The 12,791-nt window shown below is 40.7% G+C and overlaps 1 protein-coding gene across 1 annotated transcript; it reads left to right on the top strand.

The window, feature by feature from the left end:
* The first annotated feature begins 6,455 nt into the window (after positions 1-6,455).
* On the top strand, positions 6,456-10,384 carry crip1 (cysteine-rich protein 1). Its single transcript, XM_040042458.1, has 5 exons — positions 6,456-6,626; positions 9,236-9,330; positions 9,520-9,577; positions 9,935-9,979; positions 10,130-10,384. The coding sequence occupies exons 1-4, from the start codon at positions 6,587-6,589 to the stop codon at positions 9,973-9,975; spliced, it is 234 nt and encodes a 77-aa protein (XP_039898392.1). The 5' UTR covers positions 6,456-6,586; the 3' UTR covers positions 9,976-9,979; positions 10,130-10,384.
* Positions 10,385-12,791: the final 2,407 nt, after the last annotated feature.

The following is a 12,791-nucleotide window of genomic DNA, read 5'->3' as shown; positions in this document are numbered from 1 at the left end:
AGGAATGCCTGAGGCAAACTCTGGGGAGGGACTACTTCTTGCCTTCATGCTCTCTGGACTGCATCTTTAGCTGCATTATGAAGTTTAAAAAAAAACCAATGTTTTTTCAAACTCTTGATGTCAGCTTTCACTTTATATCACAGCTTGTGAGCCATATTAGCAGGCTGAAAAGAAGCATTTAGAAACACAAACCATCATATATGATACATAAAAAGTTTTTAACTCAGTAAGAAAAGGCAGACCTATCCCAGAGGATTTGGAAGGGTCTGTATTGATCGGGTTTGGCTTGAAGAGCCCTGACGATTTGAAGTTCAATGCAAAGACTTGCCTGTAGTGACATGGTGGGGGATCTGAATTAGCAGTAACTTGTAAGGAGGCAACCTTATCTTAGATTTAACTGCACAATTTATTGAGATAAAATCAGAAAGCGGTGTTTGTGCATACTTCATAAGAAAATCATCTTGCTGGCACAACATCAGGATTCATCAGTCCGCAAGTCACCTCGACAAGAAGATTACTGGGTGTACATGTTCGAACCAGAAAAGTGAAGCTTGACATGATGAAAGAGGAAAAAAAATGCCTCGGAGATAGTATGATACAAGACAAAAGACAACACAAGCTGAGTGACGATGATCTTTAGGGCGTTTGAGGGTAAATCTATGAAGGAGAACAGTGTTATGTGGTATGACATCACTGGTACCACATGCAGTTTGTAATGCATATATCAAAAGGGAGTTTCACTGGGAAAAGATCCCCTTATTACAAGTAATTATGTCAAATTTGCAGAATTTCATTTTGGCATGCAGTTATGTTCCTGCCATCAAGACAGGAGGAGTTTTCTTGTTATGGTAAGACAGGTGCGGTTACAGTACTGAGTGGGAATACAGTTCACCTACAGCAAACAGTGAGTCAAGTGTTATGGTTCAGATGCGAGGATAAAACCAGAGAGCACTAATCCTTCCAGAAACCTCGACAAAGCACAGACAGTCCAAGGTTTCTGTTTGTTTCAGTTCACAGGAAACTGACGTGGAAGCTGAGGTAATTGGCTCATCAAAGGAGAGCAGAGATAAAGACCTAATGTGAGACACTGCAAATGTGATAAAACTGGGAGCTGATAGCAACCCTGGAAAAACCTGGAGTGTGTCTTTGTGTGTGTGCGAGCGAGGGGGGAAAAAATAGAGTTTGGACCTTTGTCGCTGATTAAAGTTGTGAAATCTGTGAAAGTGAGTCTAAACAGTCATGTGGGGGGCCCACAAAACTAAAGCAGTGAGTTGAACGCTGATGAAATGCGCCACAAGCTGGGTGAAAAACTAATTAAAGTCTCTTTGAATAGTATGTAAATAGGTGTGTGTGCAGAACATTTTGCATACTGAATCCACGTACAGTAAATCAGAAAGGACTTGCTTCCATTGCTCAGCCACAGACGACACAGTTTACTCCTCCAATTGGCTTTCATGATTCATCTTCTCCCCTGCTCCACCTCCATCCCCTGGGCACCCATCTGACAGATCTGCAGGAGTGATGGCCAACACCTTGCCATGATTCTTTTTTTCCCTTTACTCCGCGTTTCCCTAAAAGCAGATTTAGTTTACTTGTGTTGCTCCTTATGCAGAAACTGATCCATCACTGTGCATAATTACAATGCGCTAACATAAATTCAACAAAACCCAGAAAAAAAAAATCAAACAACTAGGGCAGAGGTTATTTTGAGACCCATGACATTAAATTTATTGGGCTCATTTTGCTGCTCTGTAAGTAATTTTGGACTTTTTCCATGGGCCATTAATCTTCCTGCAAATTAAGGGGCCTCTCTAATTTTCCTCTTAATTTTCTGATTAATGCACATGCAATTGAAATGTCAGATTTTACTGCATCAAATGCACCAAGCAGTGATGTCATGCACCCTAAGAATAACACAGTATTTAGCTGACAGTAGCTTGCAGTAGCTGCTCCGTGCACAGGGCGCTTGGGACAGAACCTCACATGGATCGCATGAATTCTCTGGTTTAAAGGTCACGACCTGTATCAGAGTGTTTGAATGATGTGACCAGAATATAAAACAGCATTGTGACTACATTCGAGGAAAACATGACGTATTTTCAGCAGAAATACTGAATAGACTTTTTCTGTCATAAAATATAAACCTGTAAAAAATGACTTCTTTATAAGATTTTACCATGAAAGTCTCAGTTTTCCAGGATTGTACTTTAAAACTGAAGTTCAAGGAAAATTAAATGAGGGAAAAACGCCAAAGGCACGGCATGCAAGCACTTTCACATAAGTAATTTTAGCTGAAATGCTGAGACCTCAGCATAAGTGACGCATTTTATGTAGTTGTGATTCTACATTAATCCAATCCAATCATTTTAGTAAATATTGAATCCTCTGTTTTGTTTGTTTGTAATTTAACCATGTTAATGAAATTATAAAACAGTCATATTAGAAATCCTTAATCTGAAATAGAAGGTAACTAAAAAGAATTCCAAGTCCTCGAAGAATTTGCCTGGGCTGCGATCAGAGAGGCTATATCACCATGACAACACCCACTGGTTTGTCAGCTCCATTTTCAAAGTGTCATGTTAGGCATTTTTGTCACTCTGAATCTTCTTTCATCTGCTCCTTTATTTGCAGGGGGTTTCCACAGCAGGTAGCCCTGCAGGTCTGTTTTGCTATATTTTTACCACCAATGAATTATTTTTATTTAGTTAGTTTTTGCTGTCTAAAAATCCAAATCTGGGCTTTTATCTCAACACTAAACATTAAACTAAACCCAGAATTCTTTTCTTTTCGTTTTTCTGAAAAAAAGTTTCAGAAAAACGAATAAATAAATCTTTCAGCGGCAGAATCAAGCCTCCATACCTTCTACTTTTATGATACAATCCCTGGTAACACTTTATAACACGACCCACGAATAAGGCGCAAGTACCCTTACGTGCATTTTGCAGGCAACAAGTCGGTTTTTTGCAAGAAACAATGAAACAGGTGCACTGTAAGTACCCTGTACTAGTTGCCTGCAAAACACATGTAAGTATGCAATACTTGCACCTTAGTAACTCCATAACACGTCCCGTGCCCCAGAAAGTTTAGGGTACTTACAGTGTACTTGTTTCATTGTTTCTTGCAAAAACCTGACTTCTTGCCTGCAAAAACACAGGTTGTGTTATGAAGTGTTACCTAATCTCCAGAGGATTGGTGTAACCTCGCAGAAATTTGCTGGGGATCCTTAACTTCTTAGTCAAATGTGTAACCTGCTACACTGTTGAACCTCATGTGTGTTTAACACTCTCATCCTATATTTCTTGGAGCCAGGAAGCTAGAGGTCTAGCTGGCACTTGACAATCCATAACTTTAGGCATAAAAATAATGTCGATATAATTTGAAGGATGAAAAGAACTCAGTGCCCTTGCTTTTGTCACGAAAGGGGAAAATAGCTTTGTTTGTATTTGTATTGGGCTGTAAACACATTAATTCCTGCTGTACACTTCACCATTTTATCATGGGGACTGGCTCAGTTTTGGAGCCAGCCTCACGTGGCCATCTGCAGCTTTTAATCCTTTCTGGCTCCGAAGACTTTTGAATTTCGTGACTACACCAAGCTGAAAATGGAGTCCATATCTGATTCAGCAGAGTTCCATCAAAGGTATAACCTCAAACCAACTAAAACCAGTTTGTCCAAACAATTCTGCCACCCTAAACAGCTTTAACTCTTAAAAAGCTGCAAACCGAAGCTCACATCTGCCTACAAAGCTCAACCCGGCTGATGTGCATGTGTGCACTGTTGTCTTCATGTGGTTCTTGAGTTATTACTGTGCTTGATTAGTGATGTAGAACATAAAACCTTCACCTTAATCTTGCCTATTTAAGGGAGTTGAACTAATCTTCTTTTTTTGGTGTAATTACAAGGCAGCAACTCATCAACCTCAATGGCTGGACGAAGCCCAAGCAGACTCTGGAGCAGATCTCAGGCCACTGAGCCATAACACCCCTCCCTTGCAGCTACCTGGGTGGCAGGGAGATTAGTTCACCAATTAATCATTGAAGATTAGGCTTCAGCCTTACATCTCTAATTTAATGGAAACCATCCCATGAAGAAAATTACATGGCGATCTTCTCACACCAACGATTTAGCCAAACCTGCAGGTTAAACCTTCGCCGTGAACCACAGCTAACAAGATTTCAACCATACTGCCCTGGATCTTCTTTTTTTTCAGCATTGTTTAATTTTCCCCCGGTGCACAGAAATTTGCAGTGCCGAGGACCTGATTAGTCACACCGCTAGCACTGATGGAAGCATGTTAGGTTGGATTTCTCTTTTCTCCCTCTTCGTTTTGGTATGTTTCCCGCCGCTGTTAAGTAACACTGCTGCCTGCAGATGAAGAAGAAAATAATTTAATGCCTGACACCTAACATTAGAGGGATATGGGTTAGATCCTGTGTTTAGGGCAATTTCAAATGATCTTAGTGAAACTGTCGTCTTGATTAGCTCTGCTATCCTCGTGAACGCTAAAGATAGCTAAAGGTAACATCATAACTGATTTTTTTGCTTTGTTTTTGTTTTGTTTTGGTTGTCATAGTGATCTAATTTCCATAAGCTCCTCAGAGGGTTTGAGAAGTCCTTCAGCTGTGGCAGACAACAGGCGTGTCTGTATGCGCAACATGCTAAGGTCCTCACTCATACACATATGGATTGTTATGCAACAATGGCTTTTCTGATCAGGTCAAAAGTCGCCCTCGGTTGGGTGTGATCGGCCTCTGCTGAGGTGATTACGGCAAAGAACAAGCATGAGAGTCAACTGACATTAACATTGTCATGAATGTGATGCAATCTCACGCCAACAGTGACTTCTTAAAAGAATAAAAACCAACAATAAAAACAAGAGACCAGGTGCCGTGCAGCTACCTCCGCACGCAGGTGCACAAACCTTTTGCAACATGTTAAATTAATCACTTAAACTCACTTAAAATCATTTTTTACTTTATTAATTTTATAAAAGTGAATATTGCTACTTATCTTTACATCCATGTGTGTTTGGATTACTTCAGATAAGCTTGCAGTTTGAGTGGAAAACGTTTCAATTTCACTAATTAATTAAATTCTTTTAAGCCATTTTCTGTTTATGTTTACGTGTTCTTTTCACAGAGATTTAACCCCTTGATTATAATTGTTTTTGGTTAATTTGGAGATTTGTCTGCCTTTGAGTCTTACCATAGTCAAAGGAAAGGGTTTTTTTGAGGTATCATATGGGTCAGGGTGTCAAACTTAAGGCCCAGATGCCAGAATCAGTCCAGCAGAGACTCTAATCCGGCACATTGCATGATTTTGGAAAACGTGACGGAGCGCATAAATTTTGGACATTTTGGACAGCATCTGAAGCTGGGTAGAAGTTTTGCGATGGAGTAGGGCACTGAAGTAGCTGCCTTTTGGAGCAGCCTAGTCAGAGCCCAAAGCTTAGTCTGAAAGGGGCTAACCTCAAAAGAACCAGACATCAGATCTGCAGATAACAGCTGATCTTTAGTGTCTAGAAATTGTTTTTTTCACTGTGACCAAGCAACCGCTTCCTTTTTCTAATGTTTTTCAAAGTTTAATCACTGTCTACATTTAAAGCATGTAATTATTTTTTGTGTTGTTAGCTTAAACACATTGTGTTTGACTCTACTTGGCACTTATTTGCGCACAGTAATTCCAAAGAGTACATACATACGTTTTATAATGGCTACAGAAAACCTGCACTCCTGAATACACAAAGCTCTTCGTGCACAGGTGTGTGCACCTCGACTTGGATTATTCATCATGTGGATTAACTTGCCAGCCAGCAGTGAATAGCCATGTGTCAAACAGATCGATGATGATGACAATGAGGAGGCCCCTTTTACCCTCCTTTTAGAGAAGGAGCTCAGGTATGGGAGATTCCTCAGGATAACATTTTGTTGATACTTTCTTATAGGAGTTACAAGTCACACAATCATTGTTTTTAAAGTTTTAAAATGAGGGAGATGAGAGATTAAGTGGACATGAAGATTTAAATATGAACAGAAGATTTTCTGGGGATGAATACTTCAGTGTGTTTTTAAAATAATTCATCGTATGAAATGCTACACCCTAATTAACTGATCGCTCATTAGTTTAAGGAGAAGAGAACAGCAATTTAACATGATTATATTTATTTAATTATACAACATTAAAACAGAGCAACTTTTGATCGATTTCTTCATGTGACCTTGAAAAGAAGAAATGCTCAATTTGCAGCTCACAATCAGGGACAAAGCAAAACCTTGTTTTATAATAGAGCAAAAAGAAATGCACTTTATGTGTAGCAAGCTCATTCTTTAATTTCGGTTCCTCATGTCATGTGCTCTGCACATACACGTCTCTTCAACACAACGTGGTTGAGGCCTCTCCCACTGCAGGAAAAAAACAGTTGAACTATTTCCTCTGCGCTATAAATGCAGCACGGAGCGCGGCAACATCTGCACTTTAGAGCAGGCGTGGTCAGTCAGAGCTAACAGGTGGGCCGGTGACAGCTGCAGGAAACTTTATCAAGACTTTGCTCTCTCCTCCAGACTATCACTCACAGCTGCAACAAAAATGCCGAAGTGCCCAAAGTGCGAGAAGGAAGTTTACTTCGGTAAGATCTGAGTTCTCTATTACAATTTTACTCGTGTACTAACACTGTGAGAAGCATCCGGGATTTTCTAGTTTTTAAAAACTGGTGGCTTTTTTGTGCAAAGGACGAAACAGGAAACCAAGAGTCTGACAGACTGACTGAGACGCATGCCTTTCACTTGCATATTAGACGGGGGGGGGGGGTGAATAGTAAACCTGTATATAATGCTTTCCTGGTGTATATTAATAACCTGCTAATGTTTAGAAAATAAGAAATGGTGCATGTTTTGTATTTTTGGAAGAGTTTAGCGTTAAAAAAGCAGCTAAATTGCTCAAAAATACGCAATTTACAGGAAGTCAAAGTATGCACGAAGTAGGATGAATTATTAGATTATTGCTAACACCTGTGATACATAATATTATCTATACTGAATACACTTAAGTTTTGACAATCACAAATAATAAATTAAGTGTAATCAGATAGTTACACAGATAAATAGCAGCTTTAACAGGTCACTGCACTCTGGAAGCTTTCTTGCTGTCAGACTACTTTAGAGTTTGAGGTCTTTGCTCCTGGTGGAAGTGGTTTGTCCTCCTTAATGAGGGATGAGTTCCGTGAATAATGACTAGACCGAGGAAACAGGTTTCTCTTCTGCTTAAATACACCTCCGTCTATCTTGTGAGAATGCTCTCAAAGCAGGGACCAGTTACAGCATCCGGGGAGGAAAAAGGGGGGCTCGCTCAGGTTTATTTGTGTCTTAATCCATTTACCACATTGTCTCCTGCTCAGTAGCGCAACAGATAAATCTTCTCTTGGGGAAGATGTATAGAAGCTGAGGCCAATGCAAAATACAAAGACGAGTCTTTGGACTGTCAGTCAGATGGATGGTCCGTGTGACTTTCCATTCTCCCTGCTCATGGATAAACTCTTCCCTCTTGGCCAATACAAGCAAACCAATTTGTTTTGGCCAGAACAAGCTAGTCAGACATGGCTTGTTTTTTTTCCTCTTTTTTTTCCCCAGTGTAGGAAAAGAAAAAGTTTATATCCAGCCGAAGGAGAAGAAAGCTAGAACAAAGCTTTGCCTTCTTTGTGTGTGCTCACAATCTTCTCGTTGTCTTGAACTGTCTGCACAACCGTCTCACTCCTTTCCACATCAGTGTGCGATTGTCTTTATTGCACTTCACTCCCCTCGCATCTTTTTCCATCTCTTTTGCTGCTCTTCTATCTTAACGTCAGCAAGCTCTCAGATGGAAACGATCAGGCTACCGCTGCCTGCCTGAATGATGGAGGTCCAAGTCAAAAGAAAAAAGAAGCAAATACTTTGCTGTTGATGGAAACTTTTCAGACACTCGTGCTTTGTGCTGCAGGACCGCTGTTGGGAGCAGGGCAGTGTGTTGATTAGGATGTGTAGAGATTGTGCGTGCATCTTTAAAGCTTAACATTGAGTCTTGTGTGTTTAATTTACCCACATATAACGGATATTTTTAATCAGCCAGAGCCTCGGCTAAGCAGCTAGTTATTTTTTTCTGGACAGAAATAAATGCGGGCTGTTATCTGCTTTCTCATCTAACTCGCTAAATAAGTGTACTTTTATAAACACGTGCAGAAAAAAGTTCTCATAACTCTAAGTGCTTAAAACGCCCTGTTTATTTCTCCTTTTTTTAGCATAGCAGCCTGTCCTTGCAAATTTGGGAAATTATTTGAAAGTAAAAGTGGGTGAGTCTCCCCTCCCATGGTACGTTTCTCCATTCAGATTTGCATGTTTGTGTATGCTGGACCTGCTCCAACGAGCTGCAGATTCAAAGCTGAGAGCGAACTTCGTTATTCTTCTGTCTGGCTCGCCTAATTTCACGTCATATTATGAGGTAAAATAAATACTGCAGCTGTCGCACAAAACAATGAGACTATCAGATTTATACGCGATCAAGGGAGCGTGAATGTGCATCATTATATTCTCCTACATCACTGTCAAGCCACTGTTTGCTCAGCGCATTGGTTTGTTATTTGAAGTTAAGCACGGTCATTGTTTCAGGGTCGGACTTTTTTGTCCACCGCATTCAGCTGAAAAATTTTTCAATGAGTTGGCCTGAGAGAGAGGCTGACCCCACCCTGCATCCACCATCTGTTGCATAACCCCGTGCCACATCGGGCTATTCTTGGGAACTAAATAGGTCATTTCCTGACATTTTGACAGTTTCATTCTTTCGTGCATCCGCTGTCCTTTCTCACTTTTTAATTTCTAGAAAATCTGCAGAGGCTAATCTTGTCTTCAGTTACCCCTCTGCTGAGTACGGTTCCCTCCCACGTTTACAGTCCTTATGATGGATCTTTGTGCAGAACAGCCCTGACAATCTGATAAAAACTGGCTATATCAGGGTTTATGAGGGACGCTTCTCAGGGACACTTCTCAGGGACACTTCGGGCTTCGAGTACCACACCCAACTTTTAAACAGACACTGAATTAATATGTATACCTATTATTAATATACCCCATATGCGCCTCAGATTGTGACCGGCCCAGTAAGTTATCGTGGAAAGCTTCCGTGTCCTCTCCAGATGATACTATGTGTGTTTGTGGGGATAAGTTAGAGTCCGCTGTGATTACATTTGATTTTTTTTGTGCTTTGCAGCCGAGAAGGTGACATCACTGGGAAAGGACTGGCACAGGCCCTGCCTAAGATGTGAGAAGTGCAGCAAGACTCTTTCACCAGGCTCACACGCAGAGGTGAGATAGTCAAATCACATGAAAATATCCTGTAGTTTCACCTCCTGTGTGCACGGTTTTATCACATCTGCATAACGTTGAAGTGTTTTACTTTACTAAAACCACCTTCTAAATACACTCACAATGCAGACATGCACAGTAACAGCTTTACTGTTTCCAGATGGTTTGACACATGTTTGCCTCTTACAGCATGAAGGCAAGCCTTACTGTAACAAACCCTGCTACGCTGCTCTGTTCGGACCTAAAGGTAAGCGCATTCAGCTCGAATAATCCAGATTACACAATAACTGAACTCGCTCTGACCCCTCTCGAACAGCACAATCAAAAAACTATAAAAGACAGACGCAGTCACCTTTGGTACTGAGACTCAGGAGCTGCGCCCTGATTGGGGATAATGTTTTGCATCTGTGTTGTGTAGACTAGAAATGGTCCTATCAGAGCACACTTATCAGCTGATCGCACATGCAGTAAAACATTTAAACGTCTCTTTAAACTCTCAAACCAAATGAAAGGATTTGCTCTGTCTTAGATTCCTGCAATGTTTAACAATTTAACCAATGTTTAATCGCTTTTTTCTAAAAATCACTGTCTTTCTTCCTTCCAGGATTTGGACGCGGTGGAGCTGAGAGCCACACATATAAATAAATAGGTATTCAAGTCCATCATCCTTTCATTCATTTGCTTACATTTGCTCGTCTCCTATAGTTTCCATGCCATTTTCATACACAAAGATAGTAAGCAAATCCCTTCTTGCACTTTGCTCCTTCTGACGTGTGTTTTTTCTTGGCGTCTCTGTCAGGTTCAGGGGCCCTGCAGTGAAAATGTTGCCTGGAAACTACATGGAAGAAGCCAGCATGCTCAGAAGTCACAATCAAAACCAGCAAACAAACCGTGCTCTCGTTCAGACACATTTTGTGTGCGTGTTCTTTTATTTTATGAATTTGAACTCTGTCGTCTGATTTTTGCATTCCCATTATATATTATGAAGTGACTGTCCTCTGGTCTCATCTTTTTATTAGGGCGGTCAGTCTGATTAAACACTTTTTAAAATTTGTGTCGCTTCTTTTGTTGGATTTTTTTTTTTGCTCATTGACTCTCTGCAAACTTTAATTGATCCTATGCATGGAGCTCTAACTAGCTGTTGGAAAATAAGGAGAACATATTGGAATAAAAGCCAGTAACAGCCAGATACAACACACAGCAGTAGTTATTGCGCGATGATAAACTTTTGTTTGGATTAGATGATCTTCATCAGCAGGTGGAGCTGTCCAATTGTGATGAGCTTGTGTATTTTTCTTCGCACTTCTCACTCTAAATGATATCATTTTAAAAATGTGTGACAGAAAACACAACACGAGTGGGAACTCGATGGCATGAAAGGTCTATTTCTGGACCCACAAAACTTGCTAATCCACAGGATGACACATTAAAGAGAGATTTATTATCAACATTCTCCCAACCTATGAAGTAAAGCCTTACCCACAGCTAAAAATAAATGCCCAGTGCAGATGCACTGATTACCAGGTCAAGCCAAGAAGAATAACCCATCAGCCTCCTGTTTTTGTTCCGTTTTATGATAATGGAAGATAATGTGAGTTATGACTTCATCCCAGCAGCATTAATGTTTCCATTTTAGTTGCTGGCTTTTGAAAGGAATCGACACCTGAACCTTGACCAGGCTGCTGGTTAGATGGGCGGTTTGAGTCTTTGCAGCTCGCCGCACATTTCCGCTTGGTTTCCAGAGTTTTGCCCTTGAAAAGCAGAGCAGCCACCATCGTCTCTCTCCCTCTGCCATCACAGCAGGACGGTTGCTGTGGCAACAGACACAAATAAACCACAACAGATGAGCAGTGTGTCCGTCAGTCTGGCTGTCACCCTTTTTGTCTTAAACAAAGAGGCTCGCTGTCAGGGGAAAATCTCGAGCAAGGCCTCAGACACTCAGGCAGCTGATGAAGGCATGCAGAGGATGTTTGGCAATCAAGTCATTTATTTCTGCTTCTCCTCCAAACTGGCTGCGACATACGGTGTAAAAACAGCCTGTTCATACATGCTGAAGGTTCTGTCTAAGCACTTGTTATTTTCCGGTTAAACTGCATGATAATGCCGGTGAGACATTATCAGGGATTGATTGCAATCTAGTATGATATAAACATCCGTATTTCTATGAAGAAGACCAGCTGATAAATTCCCAGAAGTGCCACAATAAAATGTTTAGTTTTCAGAGTTGCCCCCTTCAGGGCATTAAAAGAAAATACGTTTTATGGAATTAGCTTTTCAGACCCAGAAGCTACAGTAGGCCGGTCTTTTATTTACGGTCTTGTATTGCACTTAGCAAGCTTGACCATGCTGACAAACTACAAGCTGAGACGATGTGTGACGATACAGACACCATTTAAAGAAAAAAGTTACATATTTTTGAATTTGATGGCAGCAGCATGTCTTGTAAAAGTTGGTACAGAGCCATGTTTACCACTGTGTAGGATCTCCTCTTCTTTTAAAAACATGGCGTAAACATTTGGGACCTGAGGAGTCCAGCCGCTGGACGTCTGGGAGAGGAATGTGTTCCTATATTTGTCTTGTTTAAGATTCTAGTTGCTCAACACTCCTGCGTCTTCTTTTGTCGCAATTTTTGTATCATGATGCAACAAATCTTTGCAACATTTAAAGACTACAGGGAGGTCGGTTTAGCACCTGTGTCCCTCTACTATGAAGCCATGCTGTTGTAATAGATGATAAATGCAGTTTATCATTGTTGTGCTGAAATATGCAAAACCTTCCCTGAAAAAGATTTATCTGGATTCGAACATATGTTGCTCTAAAACCTGTGTATACCTTTTAGCACTGATGATGCCTTTCCAGATGTGCACAATTTGCTAGGCACCAATGCACCCTCATAACATCCATTAGATCAGAGATGAAGAAGGCTGTTAAACAGGTGGACAATGATCTACAAAGAATTTCAAATGTCAAATCATCAGACCACAAAAAAATGGGCCTGTTTTTGGATCATGTTCATATTTGTCTTTCTCTCTTCATGATGGAGCTTTAACCTGCATTAGTGGACAGCAGAGTGAATTGTTTTCACAGACAGTGATTTCTGGAAGTGTTCCTGAGCCCATGCGGTGATTTCCATCACACTGTTATGGAATGCAGTGCCGCCTGAGGACTGGAAGCGTGCAGACATCCATTTTTCCCCACTACTGATTTGCAGCCCTGTACCTTGCGCACAGAGATTTCTCCAGACTCTCTCAATTTGTTGATGATATTATGCACCGTAGAGGATGAGACACTCAAAGTCTTCACAATTTTATGTTCAAGAACATCATTTTCCAGCCTTTTATTGATGGCACCCAACTTCTTTGAGACACGTAGCTGTCATCAACTTCAAAAGAAGCCAACATTTTTCTTAAAATATGGTTAATTTTCTCTGATTAAACATCTGATATGTTTTCTATGTTCTA

This window comes from Simochromis diagramma, unplaced genomic scaffold, assembly GCF_900408965.1.
Source record: "Simochromis diagramma unplaced genomic scaffold, fSimDia1.1 OVJJ01000304.1, whole genome shotgun sequence".
NCBI classification, from domain to species: domain Eukaryota; kingdom Metazoa; phylum Chordata; class Actinopteri; order Cichliformes; family Cichlidae; genus Simochromis; species Simochromis diagramma.
Note: the sequence above shows the minus strand (reverse complement) of the source record. Positions and strands in the feature narration are given on the sequence as shown.